Source organism: Dreissena polymorpha, chromosome 2 (genome assembly GCF_020536995.1).
Source record: "Dreissena polymorpha isolate Duluth1 chromosome 2, UMN_Dpol_1.0, whole genome shotgun sequence".
Classification (NCBI taxonomy): domain Eukaryota; kingdom Metazoa; phylum Mollusca; class Bivalvia; order Myida; family Dreissenidae; genus Dreissena; species Dreissena polymorpha.
Genome location: NC_068356.1, coordinates 32903787 through 32927111, shown reverse-complemented (window position 1 = coordinate 32927111; position 23325 = coordinate 32903787). Strand labels below are relative to the sequence as shown.

Here is a 23325-nt window from a genome sequence, read left to right as displayed (position 1 = left end):
AACTTGCAGCATTTATTTACTCTTGAAATAAAACCAAAAAACGTAGTTGCAGTCTTTTTCCTTATTATTTATTTCTCACATAATTAAATGGTTATCATGGCAATTTTAAGCATATGAGCCAGTGTTTCAATAAGAAGAATGTACGACTTATTGTAAACAAATGGAGACAAATGTTTTGATAGACTATATTCTTCTGTTAACAGAGAGACATTTATATTCTAAATTATTGTGTTCACAGAGAGACATTCAGTTCCTTGCTGCACTTCTCCACCGGGCTTCAGATCATGTCAACATGCCCACTATGTAAGTATTGGAGTCAATTTCTTTGAAAACTGGGCTTCATGCATGTTCGTAAATTGTGGTCCCAGATAAGCAGTCTGCACAGGCTAATCAGGGACTACACTTTCTGCTGCTTTTTTTTTTTTTGTTCTTAGCAAAAATCCTGTTTTAGTGGAAAGTGTCATCCCTTATTAGCCTTTGCTGACTGCACAGGCTAATCTGGGATGGTACTTTTTGCATATGCTTTAAATCCGGTTTTCCCAGAATGGAGCTCATTGACATGTAGAACTGGAGAGAGCTTAGATGGCCCAAGTGTCAAAACTGGCAACATATGCTTTTTAATATACTACTCAAAATTCACTAAGGATCACATGTTATCGTCGACTCACCTTAATTCGCGACTAACCTAGATTCGCGGATTTTGTTTTCGTCACGTAACCGGTACCAATATTTGTTTCTGCGCATGCGTGATTGCGGATATATGCAAGTGAATGTTTACTCGATTGGAACGATTGAAGATTTGTGAAAAATAATGCGTTTTAAACAAGTAAAAAGTGTGAAGTAGAATCAATTAGCAAAAATACCTTATTTTCTTAACACCAATAATACCCGACCATCGAATTTCATAAATATTAAGTAAAAATCAGATATCATGATTTTGTGTTGTCGTCTGCTGTTGTAGTAGCATTGCCATATATGGAAATGTTCACTTCGAAAACATGAGTAATTCCAACACATGATTTATTGTGTGTTTCTTAGACCATGACAATTAATCTAATTTCTAGTTATTTTTTTATTTTTTTTTAAGGCCATCCCTAAGCATTGTCGCAAGAAGTATAAGCTTTATTCACTGACTTCCTTGATAAATGCTTACAAAGCTGTTAAGGAGAAGAAAATGTCCGTTCTTAGAGCCACAAAATTATACAGATTGCCTAAATAAACATTACGTCACAGGGTCTTTGAAAAAATCCACCCAGACACAGTTGTTATGTGAGCTGCTCCCATTTTCCATGCATTTCACCCCGTTCATATGTTAATATTTTATTGTTATTTCGTGTTTGACTTCTTTGTTAAATGTTTCATTTGTTCATTTGTACCAGAAACCAATTTAAACTGTTAAAAATAAGTTAGCTTGGCCTAATTACTGGACATTGCTATGAATGTTTGTATGACATCATACCCGCGAGTCAAGGGTAGTAAAACAAAATGGCTGATGCTTTATACTTATGTCAACAATATTGACATTTAAGAGCTTTAAAAACATTGTTTGGAAATCACAATGGAACAAATCAGCGAAGAATGCATTTATTTTAAAGGTTAATGTTTGTTTTCGTTGTTTTTTATGCGTTATTATTTTAATATTGACATTAAATGTTAAGGTTGCGAATTTACGGTAATCGAGGATATAGTATGTGTAATTTGAAGTTCACCCCTAGCAAGATTCAGCCAGCGTCACGCATCAATGATAAATCAATACATTTTTTTTTTTAAAAACACACATTCTAATATCTTAACCTAAAAAATAACAATTTAAAATGAATGTAATCCAAAATTGAAGATAATGTGAAAATAAAAAGTGATCCTTAGCAAATTTTGAGTAGTATATGAATACACTAAACTTATCCGCTTAATTGTACCTTTAATTCTTTTGTTATTTAACATTGCCAATTTTCATTGTGTCATAAATGTTCATTGACTGTCTGTCATGTTTGTAATAATATTCCATAACAAAAATACTTACATGGTTATCACAAATCTGTAAATTTAACTTCAGTCGTGAGTTGGAGCACTTGGTGCCCGAGATTGTGAGGGCGTTGCCTGGATACAGCGGTCAGCAATGGCTAAACCGTGTACATGATGAAATGAAGGAAGTAATGCGCAGAACCCCTCCCGAGTGCATGGCCAAGTTTGTTGGTATGTATCATGACAGAATCATTAAAAGAAGTTTTGTAAAATATACCAATCATAGTGTGAGTGTAGCCTACTGGATATTGTGGCATGCTTTCCATAAATACTTTGATTCTTCTACAAATTCTATTATTAATACTTTGATTCTTCTACAAATTCTATTATTGAAGTTTTTGTTTTATTGGTTAGCATTATTTCATGACTTAGCAGGTTTAATTCCAAGTGCAAATTTTGAAACATTATTTTTGTTTTCACAGAGGTGCTTTCCAACTGGCCATTGTTTGGATCGACTTTTTTCAGAGTAAAGGTGAGCTAAATGGATGAAAGGCTTTACTGTCTCATATGTTTCTAACATAGGATTCAATTATACTTACACTGATAATGTTGATGTCATTTTGTTTGCAACTAGCCCTGTTAAGAAGACACATGGCATTAATTATACCCCCATTACTGGTAATGGGGGCTATATAGGAGTCACTTTGTCATTCTGTCTGTCTGTCTGTCCCGAAAATTTCATCCGATCTTCACCAAACTTGGTCAGAAGATGTATCTAGATGATGTCTAGGTCAAGTTTTAATATGGGTCATGCCGTGTCAAAAACTAGGTCACGGGGTCACTTAGTGCGTTTGAAACAGAAAGTTTGTCTTGACCATAACTATGTCATTTTTGTTAGATATTGAAATGACTTATTACATGTGTTCACCATCATGGGGCGGTGTGTCGCGTGAAAGAAGTACATCAATATTTCAAAGGTCAAGGTGACACTCTGAGTTCAAAGGTAAAATGCTTGTCTGGGCCATAACTTTGTCTTTTATTGTGAGATTTTAAAATCATTTGGCACATTTGTTCACCATCATTGGACGGTGTGTCGCACGAAAGAATTACGTCGATATCTCCAAGGTAAAGGTCACACTTTGAGTTCAAAGGTCAAAAATGGCCATACATGATCTTGTCTGGGCCATTACTATGTCATTCAGTGTGAGATTTAAAAATGACTCTGTACACTTATTTTGTTCACAGTCATTGGATGGCGTGTCATGCGAAAGAATTCAAGAGTTCGAAGGTCAAAATGGCCATAAATGATAATGGCATAATAATTCTTAAAACTCGCCATAAATCAGCTTCTCTTGTTTTGTGAAGACAGAATGCAAAATAGTCTGTGTCAATGCGGCATGTGGGGGTATACGTCACGTCTGTGACAAAGCTCTAGTTCATTTTATTGCAGCAATTAATTTTCTTATGATTTTACCAAATATTGTTGAGTAGAATAGCAAATTAACTACAGTCACAAAACTTTTATGTTATTGAATAGACTTATCCCAAAGGTAAGCACCAAACAACTACAACAACAGTATCACATCAAACCACATTGTAATCAAATGATAGAAAATATTGATTTCATCATTAAGTGCATTTCTGAACTACCAGTGTTCCATTGTTCTCCATTACAGAAAGAACAATAATAGACAGCATTCTTCATTTATTTCCTCCATAATTGTTTGCGTTTCGATTGCATGTACTTAATTGTGTAAGTAATGCTGATGTTGCACCAGTAGTGGACCTTGAGTTGTCAGCTCTGGCATGAACCATTCATGTGAAATAAGAGTGCAATATTTTAAAGTCTTAGGGCCGAATGTTTTTTACATTTGTGCGAGGCACGCAATCTGGTGGATGCAATAACACTAATCTAGGATTAAACCAAAACCATGTATCCTCCGTTTATTCACATGGGCACATGTCTGATTCTGGCTTGATGCAAACACAATTTAATGTTGTGCACTGCATTGCTTTGTGCACAATGTTGTTATTGATTTACTTATCAGAGAAGTATACTGATTTAACTTCTTTTCTGACTGAGTCATTGCTGTGAAATATACTATTCAGAGGGTTATATGTGTAACACATGATAAGAACTTTTGTGACAAACATTTATTCATGTGTGTGATTCATCTACCGTTTAAAGACATAGCCCCATGCATAAAGACTCATTTGTTCACATGTCAGCTTTGTATAAGATTGTTCATGAAAACTCTACAAAAAAGCTTTTCAAGATAACTTGAAAAAAAAGGATTATAAATGTTAAATCATTGAACCTTTGGGGAAATGTTTTAAAAACCCAATCTTCCGGGTTTCATTGTTTAAAAAAAATTCTTAAACATTACAGATATTCTATTCAAGTTTCATATGAAAACATAACTCATATGTCTATAAATTAATTTGCAGAAAATCCTCATACAACCTGAGTTTGGAGAGTGTATCCTAGCCGTGAATCAGTCAGGCATCATGTTCCTGGACCCCAGGTCACATGTAAGTACAAGTGTTTCTCATTTTGAATACTGTTTGATAAAATTTATTTGTCCTTGAAGTATTTCTTGTCAAATGTTTATTTATGTTGTCCATCAATAAAACCTCTTTACATAAAAAGTGATAGTTTTGCATTTGGTGTAAATAACATTTTGTCACTTAATTGCAGCCTTTCCTTATTGATCCATTCTCAATCTTTCTCGTGTACCTTTTATTTTTCTACAAGTATGAAGACTAATTAAAACCATAAATGCATTGTAGCCTAACTCTCTAAAAATGTGGTTTAATGCCTGTGTGTAAGTGCCATACCAGATGTAGCCTAACTCTCTAAAAATGTGGTTTAATGCCTGTGTGTAAGTGCCATACCAGATGTAGCCTAACTCTCTAAAAATGTGGTTTAATGCCTGTGTGTAAGTGCCATACCAGATGTAGCCTAACTCTCTTAAAATGTGGTTTAATGCCTGTGTGTAAGTGCTATACTAGATTAGCAGAGGCTTATCAGGGATGAAATTTTTCTGTCTAAACTGGATTTTCCGTAAGAAAAGACTTATTTCAAACAATAACTTCCATGAAAGTAGAAAGTATTGTCCAAGGTTAGCCTGTGTTGACTGCACAGGCTAATATGGGACAGCACTTTAGGCACAGGTATTAAGCCCCATTTTCCCAGATCAAGGCTCATCTTTAAAGTTTTCTTGATTCTTATCTACTATTGAATATTACAGGACATCGTCCTCCAGTACACATTTAGTGACGTATTGTCAACGAGACGTTACCGTAGCGACAGTAACCAGAACTACTTGGACATGAAACTGGGGAACCTAATGGTGCAGAAAATAGTCCGCATTGAAACGGAGCAAGGCTCTGATATCTCCAATCTCATTGGTCAGTACATGCAGGTCATCAATCGCCATCGGAAACGACCTTCAGACAAGGGTGGGGTCACTGCCCCCTACCAGACCCCTAGGGATCACACATACTAGTTCTTTGGAGACATTGTGAGCTGCATTGTGGGAAAAGTGGGCTTGCATGTGTGGTCAGTGTCATCTGAGATTAGCCTTTGCAGTCTGCTTATGCTAGCCAGGGACGCCATTTCCACCTACACTGAATTGTGGTTTAGAAGAGACTTCCTTTGGAACAAAAAGTTCCATAAAAGTGCAAAGGCATTAAGCCCAGTTTTCCCAGAATGCTGCTAAAATGGTGTTTGCAGTCAGATGCAAGCTGGTCTAGCTAGTGACACCTCGTCTGTGTTCACGTTAATTTTCTGTAACGCTAGTGTTTACAGTTATGAATTATCTGAGAACATGAAAGTGCTAAAAGACCTTATGCCAAAACTTTCATTTTTTGTAATGTGGTTTTATATCAAACACAGGAAGTGTGAATTTGAGACTCATATTAATGGGTTTTGCTATTGCATTGTTACCTTGAAAATATATATTATTTTTAGGTTTGAATATTATACACAACATTTCCAAGATTATATTGTCTATACTTACTGTTTGTTAATGTTGCACAATGTATAAACATATCACACAGCACACCAAATATCTTTTAGCTATTTGTTCAAAAATGTAAAATACAGCTTTTTTGTATGATTTACATTGTTATGTACCCATAATCCAGGCCATGATTGTTGCATACATTCCAGGTGTGTTTTTATGCTAAATGAAAATACTGTATAGATTAAAGTATGCATTCTTTTGTTTAAATATATATTCTGTGATTTGTTAAGGAATCAAAATTTTATTGTGTGTTAATGTATGGATTTATTTTGTTACTGTATTCACTCTGTACTTGGCTCTTTTGACCATAAGTGAGCCTCTAAACATCATTGTTTTTAACTTAATCTAAGTCAGTGTTATTTAAAAGCATTGTTCTTGTTCTGTTTGTATGTATTCTTTTTTAAATTAAAATTATCTTGTTTAATTTTAAAGTCTCTAAAACGCTCAAAATCAACGAAAATTTCGTTAAGTATTTCGTAAAATAAAGTTAACACCTTAACAATCAGTGCTCCTTATAGCAATAGCCAAAATTTGAACGCTAGTGGTATGTGGTATGATTACATAGATTTTTGTAGATACAAAATGCTCGTTTTTATTTATTTGTGGCCACAATTAATTCCCGCGACTATATCTATTCATACGACACACAAACACCATTATGAGGGATATTTGGTTATTTTGACTTACAATATTCATTAATGTATTATGTCTTATGTATCATATATATTATCAAGGTATACTTCAATGACACAAACTATCATAATTTGTTTTAAGTTTTTTTAGATAAACTTAAAACACTTAAGTTGATTCATTTTTGATATCTCATGACTTTTTGTGGTTTTTATAGTCAAGGTTTTTATATTCTGCACAAATTGTTATGTCCTTTTCCATATAACATGTTTTGTGTTGTGATGTCTGCAATGTGTATTTTGATTGCATTTTGATTTTATTTAAATATAAAGACAAAAGAATCATGTATCTTCCAAACTTAGCATACTACTGTAAAATTATTATGGCATATTTTGGTATTTGTATATGGACAGATTTTTTCAAATCCAAAATTTGGTATTGTATGCGAATCAACCACAGCAATGATGTTAGAAACAATGAGGCATCACAGGCTGTTTCTAACAGACACTCTGGCATTGTGTTTTGTTGAAGTATCTTGTTCCAACAGAAACTCTTGCATTGTGTTTGGTTGAAATATCTTGTTCTAACAAAGACTCTTGCATTGTGTTTTGTTGAAATATCTTGTTCTAGCAGACAATATGGCATTGTGTTTGTTGAAGTATCTTGTTCTAACAAACACTATGGCATTGTGTTTGTTGAAGAATCTTGTTCTAACAGACACATTGACCTTGTGTTTGTTGAAGTATCTTGTTCAACTTAAATTGAATTGTTTGTATTTAGGAATCGAATTGATTATTCAATTAAAAGTTATCAACACTTTGTACATAAAGTTACTGTGTATTTGTTAATTTATATAGACTGTAATCAGAGATTATATTACGCTTGTATATAGCATGTATAGTTTAAGATAAAACACATATATATTATTATCTATTTGTTAGGACACAAAGAATGTGTACTTGTTATGTTTGTATTTGTTAAGTTTGTCTGTAACTGTTTTTGACTGACTTACAATCTGTTTACTATGGTACAATACATTGAGGGGAATATACATTGTGGATTACGAAGAAAGCAATCCGTGGTAGATTGGTTTTATCATTTCATTAACAAATAAAATACTATTTGGTTATTAATTGTTTTGCGAATGAAATACTTAAATATCATGTTTTTTATGTTGAAGCGCCGGAACTTGGCTTTCAAAGCTTATATTTGTCATACAGATACTATAACTTTGAAGTGAAATGTTACAGCAAATGTCCTCAATTTAAAATTATGTATAAGCAAATATATGTCATTCTGAAAACTTTACCAAGAATAAATTTCGGGAAGTCATGAATAAGGGTAGTTATGTACATACAGCTCACATGGATTGTTTGTCACAGAAATTAAACACTGCAATTGTACAGATGATAAATACCCGGTACCTGCATGTGTCACCAGTTTATTGTTTAAGAATACTAGTACATATGATACTTTATGATAATATAGTGTCTAAGATTTCTTTGTTATGGATATTTACAGCGGGTAAATTAAGTATAATATTGATTGAATTGAAAACTTAACCACACATGCAAACTGGTATTTAATCATAAAATTACGGCAGATTATGTGTGCAAATTATTTAGTCCAATCAGTCAAATTGTTACTAAGCTTTCCTGACAATACTTTTCATGCGCCACATGAATTGTTATGAACTCTAACTGTTTAAAAGATGTCTTTGTACTAATTTGTGTTTGTTAGTGTATTCTTGTTGATGATTGACTAACATATCATATTATATTTGAATAATAATTTATATTACATGTGCAATTATTTCCTATTTTTGGATCTGACATATAAGCCATGTGCATATCTAGCGGCCTGCCAAGGCAATACTTGTATTTTTATATGGCAAATAAAGTATATTATGAAAAATATTTTTTATGTCTTCTCTCTTTTAATATCGCTAGTTTTTAAGCATCTAAGCATTTAAGTCTTGGTAGGTATATAGCAGCCCTAAAACATATACAAATGTAGATAAAGTCTTTCTTTTCCACATGTTACAAAAGTATAGATGATTGTATGGCTGACACTGGAATGAGTTCCTGTCATAAAAGCATAGTTTGTGTTTACTATATTTAAAGACTAATAAAGATAGTAATACGAACAGGACATATTACTTGGACAACAAAGTGTTTGGACTTCAGATGAGCCATAGATACATAAATACAAACAACATTGTACACGGTATGTTTATATTAATCATTAATCTGATCTATCAATAAAGTTTAGGATATGGATGCACAGGAAAAGTGTTTACAGGCTGTAGGTTTATCTTTGCCTGAGCATAAAACATTCATGAAAATTTGTGTTGGCATACACATCAGGTCTGCTTTATTTTATACATTTGGGCTGTGCTCTGTGTAAAGGGGGTTTGATGCTTGTATGTAAAGTGTCATCCCAGATTATCCTGTGTGGACTGCACAGGCTAATCAGGGACAACACTTTCCACTTGTATGATATTTTTCGATTAAAGAAAGTCTTTTCTTAGCAAAAACACAGTTTAGATGGAAAGTGTCGTCCCTGATTAGCCTATGCAGGCTGCAATGCTTATCTGGGGTGACACTTTACACACGTGCATTAAACCCCCTTTTCACAGAGCATGGCTCATTTTCCATTAATTAATCATAGTTTGAAATGACTGAACATGGTGACCAGTGCTTAAGTTAATAATTTGCGAGCTTCGATTCATAATTGACATACTTCATGCAAATTTGGCTTATGCCATATGTTGCCAGGGTTGCTCCAGACCAGCCTGCGCATTGGTGCAGTCTGGTCAGGAGCTACCTCGTCCTAAGTAACACAAGGTTTTGTGGTCTCGTAAGCGGACAAGTTCCTGACCATACTGTGCTGCATAAGTACTGTTTTTGAATAACATGGCACAATATATGATATATTTTAGAGTTGAAGCATTCCTATTTGTCTTCAATAATGTTAATTGAATGAGATATTCATGCTTAAATATACTGTACAATGTCAGTGTGCCTGTTAAGAAATTGGTTCATTATTTGCATGAAAATTGTACAAAAAAGTTCTTCTTTTCCCAAACTAAATAGGAGTTTTGCTTGTTGCTATAATTCACACAAGGTTTTGTGGTAACGTGGACTGGGTAGATTATATCAGACTGCACTAAAATGAGCAGGCTGGTTTTGAGCTTCTAGGACTGCAGATGGCATAAGACCCCATTTCACACGCCTCAGGCCATTTATTACCAAAGTTTTTAGTAGGAATTTTCTTTGCATATGGTGTGTATATCGGTTGAAAGGCGCAATTCTGATATTCATGCAAACATTATTGACTACAAACATATAAGGTACAGATTTCAATTTTAAATGTGTATTTATCGATAATTCTTTTTAACAATAACAAACAACTGATTATATCAAAAGCATTTATTTGCAATATAACGTCATCAAATACACATTCACTTTATGGACACACAAACATTGTTCATATCTACAGCAAAAAAAAAGTTGTTTTATTTTTTAAGTTACGTATACTAAAACTAATCTTGTATGAAAGAGGCGTGCGGTTATTACCGATATAATATTGACTAGAAAACATCTTTTTACAGCTCAATATTTCAATTCAATCTGTTAAAATGATACAACTGATTGCCATTGTCAGCTCATAACCGAAGATGATACTTGCACTTTCAAATAATCAAACATCATAAACATACAGCATTCTCTGCTACTAGCCACATTCCTAACATGTGTTTTCTTTTACAAAAATTAGATGCTTTTATTGTAACAAAAGCATAAATTGAGTTTCATATAAGCAGCACATACAAAACATATATCAATTACATGTAGTCAATTGTAACTGTACAGCATATTAATATATCTACCAGAAGATCCAAGCACTTATTAAATACATGCTTAAGCAGGTATCCATTTAAAAAAGCATTTTTGTTTATAGGTATCCAATTAAATAATCAAATAGACACTGTTTATAATTTAGTGGCAAAATATTAATAAACCAGTGGACATATATGAAACCAATTGCTTCCTTGCATGAGATATAGAATAGCTCTATCAATATGAAATTATAGCAAAACAAATTAAGAGCATTTAGTCAATAAAACATGTAGGTTGTGCGTCTAACATTTCGAAAGCCAGGCCCTTTCTGCAGGTTTAACCCTTTCTCACTCAAAGTGAAAAAGGCTATGTGCAAACAGCATAAAACCAGAACAGCCTGGGAGAAACTCACAGTCTGTTCAGGTTTTATGCTGTTTGCTGCTCACCAATATCTAGGGGTTGGTAATTAAGCCTTTAAAGCTTGAATCTAGTAAGAAAGGTCTTTAATTTAATTTAACTTTCCAAGGGTCTACAAGTGCGTCAAAGAACGTCTCTTAAGTGGTAAAAGGTTAGAATCAGGTTCGATCATCATCCATTTATACTCTTGTCTGTGAAAACACAGGTGCAGGATGTCATGTGTAGATATATAATGGGCCGTGCTCTGTGAAAAAGGCGTTTAATGCATGTGCATACAGTGTCGTCCTAGACTGCACAGGCTTATCAGGGACAACACTTTCCGCCTTAACTTGATTTTTGCTAAGAAGAGACTTTCTTGAAACAAGACATATAAAAGCGGACTGCACAGGGTAATCAGTGGGACGACACTTTACGCACATGAATTAAACCCCCTTTTCACAGAGCACGGCCTATATTAAAAGTAAATAAATCTTACATCAAACCTAGACACATCATTGCTTGAATGAGAGAATTAAGTGAATGATAGGAGGGTGTTCTAAAAACAAACATGTCACCTTTATCAGTATACTCCAAATGCTTAAAAACTGCTTGTCATTTTTGGGATTAAACATGTGTTATAGATAGTGGACTATAACTTGTGTCTGTGATTTGGAAATAATGTTTTACACACTCAAAGCAATATAATTTTCTCATTCAATTGATAATTGGTCCATTAATGTTGAAATATTTGCTAAGCAACGGAATGGTCTATGTATATTATGCACAAATATGGTTTTCACAAATATTGACAATGATTGAATATGGTAACTCTACAACATAAAATATAAATTAGCTGTTTTTCGTAATGACAGCTATTGCAATGCTGTTGAATATTTCTGTAAACGTCTGGGAAGCCAAACACTGGCACATCCGGCACATACGCTGTACCTGTTTCTTGGACATGCTATTCAGCTGTTATATTTGAGCTGTGTCATGAGGAAATAGGTATTATGCCATATGAGGCCAGTGTAGCTTGGGACCAGCCTGTGCACCGACGTAGTCTGATCAGGAGCTACAATGTCTGCTATTATGTAACGAAAGGTTTCGTGGTCTTATTAGTCGACAGGTTAGCTTCTAATCAAACTGCGCTAATTGACTGGCTGTGACCAGACTGCACAAATCCACAGGTTGGTTGTGAGTTAGGCTTCCCGCATATGGCATCCCACCCATTTTCACATGATGAGACTAAATTATCATCCATGAGAGTCAGTGTGGATTTCTGGTCCGCTACATTCATGGTCAGGTGGTTCATCAGCATGGCGGCTATTGGCCCAACGACACTGACTGAAACGACATAAAGCAGCTTGTTAAGTACGATTTATAGAGGCAATATTAAAAGCCATAGAAATTGCTTAGTACGATTTCTGGAGGCAATATTAAACGCTTAGTACGATTTCTAGAGGCAATATTAAACGTCCTGTCTATTGCTTAGTTCGATTTCTAGAGGCAATATTAAACACCCTGGCAATTGCTTGGTACGATTTCTAGAGGCAATATTAAACGCCCTGTCAATTATTAAGTACGATTTCTAGAGGCAATATTAAACGACCTGTCAATTGCTAAGTACGATTTCTAAAGGCAATATTAAACGCCCTGGCAATAGCTTGGTACGATGTCTAGAGGAAATTTTGAACGCCATGACAGCGTAAAATTGTGGCGGACGTGCACACAGTTGGATAACACACACGATGAAACATGGCCACATGGTATAGAATTGCTCCATTCGATTTTGTTGTGAAATGTTTGCATATATGTTTGTGTCAAACAGTATGGACGGAGACTGCTCAATCTTAAAATTAAAACTATACCAATTATGATCATTTTATAATATGTACCGCGCTCTGAGAAAAAAACATGGCATAATGTATTTGCGTTAAGTATCGTCCCAGAATAGCGTGCGTAGTCCGCACAGGCTAATCAGGGACGATACTTTCCGCTGTTATGGATTTTTTGTTTAAAGGAAGTCTTTTCTAAACCAAAATCCAGTCTAATCCAGACGGAAAGTGTCTTCCCGGATGATTTACACTTCACATGCTCTTCTTGGACGACACTTTGTCCAAATGCATTAAAGCCCAGGTTTCCCAGAAAACGGCTCAAATGTTTCGCGTATAATATTCTTTCTATTAAAATATGCGTTATCTGTCAGCTCCATATCAACTTAGGCTTTACAAAATTTAATAATGCATGTAGCTTTAAACGTCTTTTATTACTACCAACAATTGATTAAATAAGCACGGCAATCTTGTACATATAAATTATCATTACTTTAAGTAATCAAAAAGGGACTGATAACAGAGGCTTGCGTGTCGACTGTGTCTTGTAATAACTAAAATCATTCCTATAAAATATTGATTCCAAACCGCTCGCTACCATAGCAACATCAAATGTTATACATCATTTCAAATAGCAAACATTGTAACATTTCCGCTAAAATGTGAATGGTTATAACGATACAGCACGTTATGTGTAATCTGAAACATAATACGTGATATGGCGAGGTAATAAATCACAGAAACATACACAGATGTGACAAAGAAATGTTCAATAGATTTTTTATGTTGCACATGTATCAAAGCAACGATCTTGTTTATTTACTACGTAGCGTTAGCAAAAACCAGCTTGCTGGAAATAAAATGTCTATTTTATTATGCATTATTTATTAACACGGTTGTGAAAGCTATAAAAACCTGATATGGAGAGCAAAATAATCACATTCACCATATTATAATAAACATTCAGATTCAGGATGTGTTCTTTCATCCATTGCGTGATTTTAATGACACACTTAAATATCTGTAAAACTGTTAACTATGTAAAGTGTGACGGATACGTAGAGCGGAATTATAGAAGACTATAATAAAGTCTGTGACCATGACAACTCAAACCAGACATACTGATACCATGGATACACAACGAAGTGTAGAATGCGTTCAAGACTTAACATCTTGCAATATTCAGTCGTTATACCTAACTAAAACACACATGGTAATTATCTTGCACGTGCAATCGCTATTAAGCATGGCAGAAAAACTGAACTGTGCATTATGCCAGTCATTACGTCAGTTCAACTAAAATAATAGGAGTATCTATCCGTAATTACCGTTAATATTCCCCTTTTCAAGAAAAACTAGTAATATGCTTTTTTAAGATATGCGGCGTTGATTTTAGTTCTTGTTTATTGGTTTAAAATGATCGTCACTAAAGTCATTCAAGGCAAGTGACTTGTATCGGTTGTTTTTTTCTGAACAACTCCTAGCCGCATTGTTTCATCAGGTTAAAATGAGGACGAACGTTGTGTATAAACTTATCGGAGACCCTACTCCGAGAATGTAAAAGCCCAACGAAGGCTAGTATTTGTGAAAACAAGCTTGGAGATGAAGATGTGTTGTGTCACTCTATTTATCAATCGCCTTGTCTATCATAAAACATGAGCGCTCCAGATATTTATTAAAATTTGTTCAGCCACTCGTGTATGTCGGTGATTGCCGATCAACATCGGTTTATGGTCCGTATGTACTTCTGGTTTAAAATCTTTATTTTAATCGGAAATGAATATTTATATTAAATACGTTTTTAAGAGGCATTGATACATTTTTTGCGTAAGTTTTGCTGAGTACAAAGCCGATACCGATGCGTATACTCCTTGCAGGAACAAAACAAATGTGTCTATGTGTCATTGGCGTCGCACTGAAGTGCGGCGACTAGTATGTAATACGTTGTTTTTATCGCTTATGGGAGGAGAAGTTACTTTACGGATCAATGTATATATTTTTGTTGTCAGAATATCTTGCATAGTGGTGATTTTGTGTGTTAATTAGTGTAAATAAGTACTGCATTTGTGCCTATTACATTTACTACAACATTTATTGCCAATAATGCAAAGCTAATTATTTTAATTAATAACTGATCACAGGGACTGGGCAATAATAAAAGATCACAGGGACTGGGCAAATACGCGAACCGGTGAAACTTTCTGGTTTTGTATAAAAACAAAACTTCTTTGTTCCGCTATCCTAGCAACCACCTAGTTACTAATAAAGACGCTATAGAGCGCGAAGCGCGACAAGTATTATTAATTGTTAGAATGAGTCTTGCTAAAGGAAGCAGCCGTATATCAATGAGGAGCACCATCACAGCACCCCAGTCTCATTACTATCAAGTCCTCCTACAGGTTTTTTTAAGAACCACATATAGAAGGCCGCAGGCCTGACCCGTATCTTGCCAGTGGTATGGACCCTTTGGTATGGACCTTTAACCATGCTCACTATCTAGCGTTTAAACTTCCGGGTTTACATTCAAACCGACTATTAATAGCTTAATAGCTTATTAATATCTTAGTTAGAAGGTGATTTTTCAAGCGGTTCCGTAGTGTAGTGGTTACACGCTCGCTTCATATGTGAGAGGCCCAAAATTCGAGCCCCAGTAGAATCAAATTATTTTATTAGTTTAAATAAATATGCTGTTTTATTGTAACCATTTTTTGTTTTTATTATGCCCATATAATATATGTGTGAGAGGGTGGGGTGCGGGGGGGGGGGGGGGGTTCGTAAACACATTTAAACTTTTACAGTGTTTTCATATCAATGAGTACTCAACCCCTATCGTAAATGAGCAACGTAAGAATAAGTTCAGAATCATCTCCCCTTGAAGTTGAGAAAAATATGAAATTACGCTTACAAGATGAAGCAGATTTTTTAAAACCTACACAGTTCTGTTCCATTAATGAAAACTGCACACGAATGCCAGTAAAAAAAGGAAACTAATGTAAATAAAATGAACTATGAAATATTTGGGGGTTACAACACAAAATCATGGATAATGGTTATTTTGGGGTTATAACACAAGATATATCATAGATAATGGTCTATTATACAATAGAATAGATATTATATAATAGATATATATTATCATAGATAATGGTTATTTGGGGGTTATAACACAAAATCATAGATAATAGTTATATCAGTATCTTTTTCTATTTTGTTTAAAATAATCGGCCAATATATTAATATTTACAGTAGAAAAAAAATCGTTCCATGTAACTTCATTGAGTGCCTTTTACACTGAAATTCCCGACGCCCTTTGATGCTTTGCATCAATACTTATCTTGTATGAACAATCTAATGGAGATTTCCCAACGGCGTAAATCCTTTAAGCTATACTGCACAACAAAGATAGTCAATCAGTTTTTCATATTTAAATACAAAACGTGTTGAAGTCAATGAGGATTTTTTTTTTGCTTAGCTAAGGTACTTATAACTTATGCTTAAATTTCAGTTATTCATTCGGGCCTACAGGCGGGGAATTTCTACAACATTTTATAGGTTGTTAATAAAGGCCATTGAGGTGAAAACATGGGTTAGACAGCTACGCAGAAAACGCATAAAAATTAACGAAGAATTTAGGAGACGACTGTGGTCAAATATGTGCTCTGTAAAATTATACCTACCCCATATGCGTCGTCGGAGAACTTCCAGGACTTGTAGGCTATAGAGGTGTTGGTGTTGGTTCCCCTGCTTCTGCACCAGTGCCTGAAGACGGGAACCAAGAGGACAATGAAAATATAAGTTTCGCTTTGGGAAACAGGGTTTAACGCGTGTGCGTAAAGTGTCGTCCCGCCGCCTAAATTTAACTTTCGTTAAGCAAACCCTTCCTTTCAACGAAAATTGCATTAAAGCGGAAAGTGTCGTCCCAGATAAGAATATGCGGAATGCACATGCTAATCTTGGACGACACTTTACGCACATACATGAAGCCTGTATTTCCCAGAACGCGGCTCATATACATGAACTAAAATAGAAGAAGACGAACTTATGTACATTTAGTGGACGCACCAGATACGAGATTACCAGTGTCAAACAAAGAACCGTAAAAACGTATCGGTGACGCTTAGTTGCCGGTTAATACATTTAAATATTTGTGTCTTCGAACATCATTTAATGCAGAAGTGTACTTTTTAAACAGTCATATTTACGCATCAATCAATAATCGCCCTGACTATTAACCTACCTTTTGCGCATATATAACAATGTTCCTATAGCTATGATGATAGCAAGGGTCACGAATATTCCAATGGCGGCCTTAGACCCACCGGAAAGACCCGACGACATCTGCATATGGGGTCCTTCATTGGGCGTCTCTGGTGGTGTCTTAACGGTGGGTATGGTCGTTTCAAGTGTAGTAGATGTGTCAATGCTGCTTGTCGCTGGGGATATGGTAATGCTGCTAGTAGTAACAGAAGTGCTCGTCTGCGTTGCGACGCTGATGGACGTTGGAATAACGGAAGTACTGGTTTGAGCTGAAACGCTTGTCGTTGGCGATATGGTAACGTTGCCGGAAGGGGCTATGCTAGTAAGAGTTGAGTTTGATTTTATATCTGAACTAGTGGTTGGTACTGGAGGAACTGTTGAAGATAACGATGATTGCACTAATGGCAAGGTGGCTGTTGGTGTTATACTTGTAGAACCCGGTGACTGTGTTGACACTATTGATAACAGTGAACTGAAACTCGTTTGTACTGCTGTCGCTGTGTCGTTTGACGAAGCTGACGAAGCAGCTATGTTAGTATTGGATGTGGTAATGGCAATTGATTGTGTAGACGTTGCATTTATTGCCGATACGGACCCTGTAGTAGATTGCGTCGGCGACAGTGTGATAAGCCCGGTTTTGTTTTCATGGTCTGCATCGACGCTTACTATCGGCGAATTAGTAGCATAGGTCGCTGTCGTTGACAAAGACAACACTGTTGAGGAAGAACAGCTTGTCGCCGTGCATGAATCTGTTAATGTTGACTGTACATTGGACAGCGTTGATGTTATTGCAGTAGATGGTGTCGCTACCGAAGAGTTGATAACCTCCGTCGTCGTCGATGACGTCTGTGTTGTACCTGAAGTCGTTGTCTGGGACGTCCCTATATTGACCGACGCCACTGAAACGTCAGCAAAACACATATGAAAGAATAAATGTAAGCATTAATACTTTCTTTATTATGCAGCAATATAATATTTTATTGTGAACAAACAAAGCGGTGTGACGTAGAACTTCCGGTAAATGTTATTTGGCGCACATTTAACTTAAATTTCGAACGAAAATAAAAACATAAATGATTATCAAAGAAACTATCGACTTTAAAGCAGATGGTTCCTATGGACATAATTTCATTAGTCTTCGTTGGTTTCAGCTAGTTTTCACAAATACATCACTTGTTAAACATATACAATTGAAGTATGTTTAAGGTCATGTGAAATATGGTTCTGACGAAACTCGATCAAAAATGAACTATTACATGTATTTCAATAAACAAAGTATTTAGCTGTCTTAAATACATAAATAAAACAAGAAGTGTAATAAGTTCAAAGAACAAATATCGATTCATATATAACATGTTTGAGAAAAGTACAATAACTAGTGTGTACGTGTCTGGTTGCCGGTAAAAAATAACAACTAATGAATCATTCCGGAAGGTTTAAACAAATCGGATGGCCAGTCCATTCACTATTTGTTTCGGTTTCGATGATTTTAAATGGAGCACTTGTCACAATATTGTTCCTCTCGTATTTATATATTGAAATATAGGGATTTCGGAAAATTCATAGTTTCACATATTTACTGCAACATATGTAGAATATTAATATGTATAAGTTACATCTATATAACGTAATCCGTATATATGTACATCATCATCGTCGCTGTCTTCGTCATCATCATCATCATACAATCATCATTGATATCAACATCATCATCAGCAGCAGCATCACCATCATCATCACCACCACTATTATCATCACTACCACCATCACCACCACCATAATCATCATCATCATTATCGTCATCATTATTAGCATAGGTTATTAGCATAGGCATTGAAGAATTATTCCTTCGTGTTTTGTTATTGATACAATAATACAAGTTTTCCTTCCACATAAAAAATATGTTAAGAGTCACAATGATAATTAAGCAACGTAGGAATAAGCTCTGAAAGGGTTGAATGGTGTATTGTTGGTTGAATCAAATGTCAATTTTTTAAATATAATTTTGCAAATATCGGTTGTTGTATATGTGCCTGTTACATCACATGATCATTGCGCGCGTGACATTATTATTATTTCTTTCTTTTTTTAACTATTTATCAGTGATTGTGAAAAAAGCATAGTGCGTGACTTGAAATAATGTAGAGCAGGAAACGGTTATTCGGGTATGTTGATTTTCACAAATGACGTTTCGTCAAACTGCCGGTATAAGTTTTAGGTTTTAATTATATGGTAGGATACGACAGGATAGTGTATTTTGCACTTTTCATAACCCAATCATGCCGATAAGTGAACACTCAATGGTTACATCCACTAATTGACAAAACTATTAACAGACACGAGCACACATATTTTTTTCTGAAATTCAATTTCGACATGAGCTTCATACGCAGTATGTTGCAATCAACCGTGGTTTGGTGACATCAATTAAACATCTACAAAAATAACGCTGGTATCCGGGTTTATGAATAGAGGAGTGGCGAATTTAGCGTAAGCATATACTTGTGCAGAAATACAAATTAGATATTTTACCCATAACTTAACCTTGACGAGTGTCGCATGTTTACTCGATTAATGGCGTATCTTATTAATACATCTTAGTTGAACTCAAAAGATGCTTTGAGCAATACCTTATAGAAACTCTTATCTTTACTGATCGAGAGAACTAGGTTAAAATAAACAATAAAGGATTGCTTTTCTATTAATATATGTAATTGAAATAATTTAAGCACGAACGTCTATAAACACTGCCATATGCATAGTTATCAAATAAAAGTATATTTTGCGTTAATGCCACAAGCACGTATAGTTTTTTTTCTTCTCAAATTCAATTTTGACATGCGCATCGTACGCAGTATATGTTGCAATAAACAGTGTTTTGGTGACATCAATTAAACATCTACAAAATAACGCTAACTAGTATCCGGGTTTTTGAATAGAGGAGTGGCGACTTTAGTGTAAGCATATTATTGTGCAGACATCCAAAATAAGATATTCTTACCAAAATTTTACCTTGACGAGTGTCGCATGTTTACTAGATTTAGGGCGTATCTATTTTACATCTTAGTTGAACTTAAAAGATGTTTGAGCAATACCTCTCAACTTGACTGATCGAAAGAACCAGGGTTAAATAAACAATAACGTATTGATTTTCTATTAATACATGTAATTGAAGTAATTTAAGCACGAACGTCTGTAAACACTGCCGGCCATAGGCATAGTTTTCGAATAGTCAATATAAATTGCCGCCTAAGAGTCTTTTGATGATTTTTGCTTTGACAGACTCTTCAGATTTATTCTGAACGCGAATTATTTCAGCTAAGTTTTCGAATAAAAGTTTATTTTGCATTAATGCCACGTAAAACGCGAACGCCTGTAATCAACTCTGTAATTTCTATTTGTAGATCGCGGTTCAATGTCCAAAGCCTCTGATGGCAGATTGCAAAATCACCCATCACAGACGACGGAATCTTTACCACGTTTCTGTGTATCACAAATCGATTCATATGATCCAAGTCGACAGTGTTTTAGGCATGGTATTGATAAACAGATTTGTACGATTATTTTTAATTTTATTAATATACATTGTACCTGAATACCTATACATAAATACGAATAAATAACTACATTGAAGATGAATGTCACTTAATTTGGTGATAATATTTATAGTCTTTGAATTAATTTTTCAATTTGTAAACAAACAATTGATGTTATGACTCATCACGTCCCTTTAAAAGCCATGTGGCCCAATGTAACAGAATTTAGGTAATTAGTGCCTAAATTATGTATCTTGAGTACCAAAGTTACCTATCATATGTACACTGTCCGCGTTTAAATATATAACGCACTTTTAATTTAAAATACGTATATTAACACCAATATAATAATCAACGTTATACTTACGAAGCATTAAAACACATGTAGAACAAAGCGCAGTATCCATGATCACTAGTGTACAGTTATGCAGTTTAAATTTAAAAAGTCAAGTTATGTATAGTATGTGATGTATTATCGTGCGTATTTATAACCACTACACGCTCGTAAACGATTAAATTCCTGTTATTTAGCGCAGAGAGCTGTAACACTCCAGTGTTTAACCTCTATAACAATCTCACTCTATCCTTACAAGAAAGGAGCGTACGAAGCACGCGTTATTGATTTTACTTTTCTACGTTCGGTTGTCATTACAACAGCTCACCTGGTTTCGTTTTTATGTAAATTCAAGTTGAAATCACACAAGAGTAACACCGTTATATACAAACAAAGACAAGTTAGTTTTAGTAGCATCGTAATGTATTGACTCTAGCTATAAGGGATACATGTAATTATAGAGACATCAATCGATGTGTCATTTTGGACAGGATTAATTGATAAACTGTTCATTAAACTTAATGCATACACCGGTGATCGCCCTGTCAAACAAATGTAACAGTGTCATGTTAAATTACATATACTATATGATAGCAATCGTTGAAAACACAATGAATGCCGTTAATTTCCATGGGAACTTTAATTGCCTCTGATCAAACTTTGAGAGGATAGCTCAGAGAGCAATCTTGTATTTTCAAGCGTTGTGATGGTTAACACAACTGAAAGCCATTCTAAGGTTAACAAAATAACTGCAAGCAACCAAGTTAATAACTGGGTCTAAATCTAATATGTCAGTAGAGCGCATCAACACACAAGCAACACTCTTGCGGTAAGGTTGTATGACGTCTTATCAGCAAAACTGTTATCGTCACTCTGGCCAATTTCCTCGAGAAGAGCCGTCGTTATCAGAGAAACGCAAACAGGTTAAATGAAATTCTTAAAATGGGATGTCTTACATTATGCTGCTGTATGGCGCATTTGACAATAACAACAATCGGGTGATGATTAGCGGATATGTTTCTTGTATTCTCCGAAAAACTGCGTCGTTTAGTTTAAATGTTTTTGCGTCAAATCAATTACCACTTCATGCTTCTTTATACCGATAATGTCAGTAGAGAATGTTGAAGAAAGCTGAAACGGCATCTGTGTTTAATCCAGATTCAATCCACGCCTTTAATAATACATGTTGGTGGAGTTCTCATGCAAATCTAGAAATTGCACCACATGTGTATTTGTGATGTAGAGTCCTAATATATACATTGTGTCGGCATTATTTTCCTGTAAATATGAAAATGACTCACACGTTAATTGATATGTGTTATATTTTTAAAATTATATAGAAGTGCTATAATATACAACGAACCAAAATGTATCGATACTTTATGAACACCATGTTTTGTGGGCTACAATAATTGTGGCTGTATATACAAAGACATCAACCTTAATTATTGGGGGGTTTTATTGTTAAAGAAAACAAAACGGTCTTGTAGTTTATGTACCTATTATATTGATACATATATTCAGATGTACCTACCAGTTCTAGAATGTTAAATAGCTAAACAATAAATAGTGTTTGGATAATAAAATAAATATTTTCTTATACATCTATGTGAAAAAATAACATGGTACAAACTGCGTTTCAATTAGCTAAAAAAACTAAGCCGGAAAATTAGGCTTCTTTAACTTTTAATTGTAATTTGCATACATTCGAAAATGAAATTAATTAGGAAAGCACACTTACATAAAGCCACGGCACATATACTTTTATAAATCGAACTTTATTGTTGAATGGTATTTTCAGTCGTTGTTTAATAATCTTATATAAACGGAATTGAGAAATGTTGGTAGGTATATGATATGACATACTATCTCCATCTAGGTTACACTTAGTTATAGTTTAGTAATATTTTAGTATTATTTTATAGTCGACCACTTAAACGAAAACGTCACTTAAGTTGATCTATATGTATTGTGATCATTAGTTAAGATTGAATAGTATAATATGATTAAGACATCAATCTTTAAGGTCTAAATGAAACAGCTCCTTATCTATATACTAGTAATAATAATACCTCAAAGTCGACCACCTATGCGATAACAAATTATGGATTATCTGTATGGATATCTTTGCTGGTTAGAAATTGAACAATCAAGTACGAATTATAAAAGAAATACGAAAACAAACCATGTACTTCAGCAACAATAAGACAATACTAGTAATATTGTATAAAGAACATGCACATATATAGGACGATTCACATACATATAAGCGACCAAATGCATAATTTTTAAAACTTTATACATCAACGTGTCTCTCGATTGGATGGGTTCATGACCTTTTATGATGTACGACATGTTGACAAGTACCTCATGGCATGTTGAGGTCACTGCTACTTTCATTTTCTGCCACATTTGTTCTATCGTCTCTTCTCATAACAGCTCCTCTATGGTCTGAAACTTGTTGGAGAGAGTGACATTGGACTCTTTTTGCTTCTTACTTCCAGGTGTCGT

The 23325-nt window shown here is 34.7% G+C and overlaps 2 protein-coding genes across 10 annotated transcripts in view; one reads left to right on the top strand and one right to left on the bottom strand.

Moving 5' to 3' along the window:
• The window catches only part of LOC127866516 (unconventional myosin-XV-like), a 153295-nt gene extending 144759 nt beyond the window's left edge, over positions 1 to 8536 (top strand). For all 9 annotated transcript variants that reach the window (XM_052407080.1, XM_052407077.1, XM_052407076.1 and 6 more), the window contains 5 exons: positions 239 to 303; positions 2054 to 2193; positions 2445 to 2494; positions 4411 to 4494; positions 5214 to 8536. In XM_052407080.1, coding sequence (XP_052263040.1) covers positions 239 to 303; positions 2054 to 2193; positions 2445 to 2494; positions 4411 to 4494; positions 5214 to 5471 — 597 coding nt within the window. In that variant the 3' untranslated portion in view covers positions 5472 to 8536. The remainder of the gene's footprint in view (positions 1 to 238; positions 304 to 2053; positions 2194 to 2444; positions 2495 to 4410; positions 4495 to 5213) is intronic.
• Positions 8537 to 10036: 1500 nt separating this feature from the next.
• On the bottom strand, positions 10037 to 21092 carry LOC127866523 (uncharacterized). Its single transcript, XM_052407091.1, has 4 exons — positions 20848 to 21092; positions 16925 to 17843; positions 16365 to 16446; positions 10037 to 12199 (listed from the first exon to the last, which is right to left on the bottom strand). Exons 1-4 carry the CDS (start codon positions 20885 to 20887, stop codon positions 12179 to 12181), a joined length of 1062 nt encoding a protein of 353 aa, XP_052263051.1. The 5' UTR covers positions 20888 to 21092; the 3' UTR covers positions 10037 to 12178.
• Between the last annotated feature and the right edge of the window lie 2233 nt (positions 21093 to 23325).

Coding starts and splice junctions, on each gene's coding strand:
- LOC127866523 (XM_052407091.1), bottom strand. CDS start 20,887: ATGGATACTGCGCTTTGTTCTACATGTGTTTTAATGCTTC. Junction 17,844..20,847: donor TACATGTGTTTTAATGCTTC/GTAAGTATAACG, acceptor CTGACGTTTCAG/TGGCGTCGGTCAATATAGGG. Junction 12,200..16,364: donor TCTCCGACGACGCATATGGG/GTAGGTATAATT, acceptor ATGTCGTTTCAG/TCAGTGTCGTTGGGCCAATA.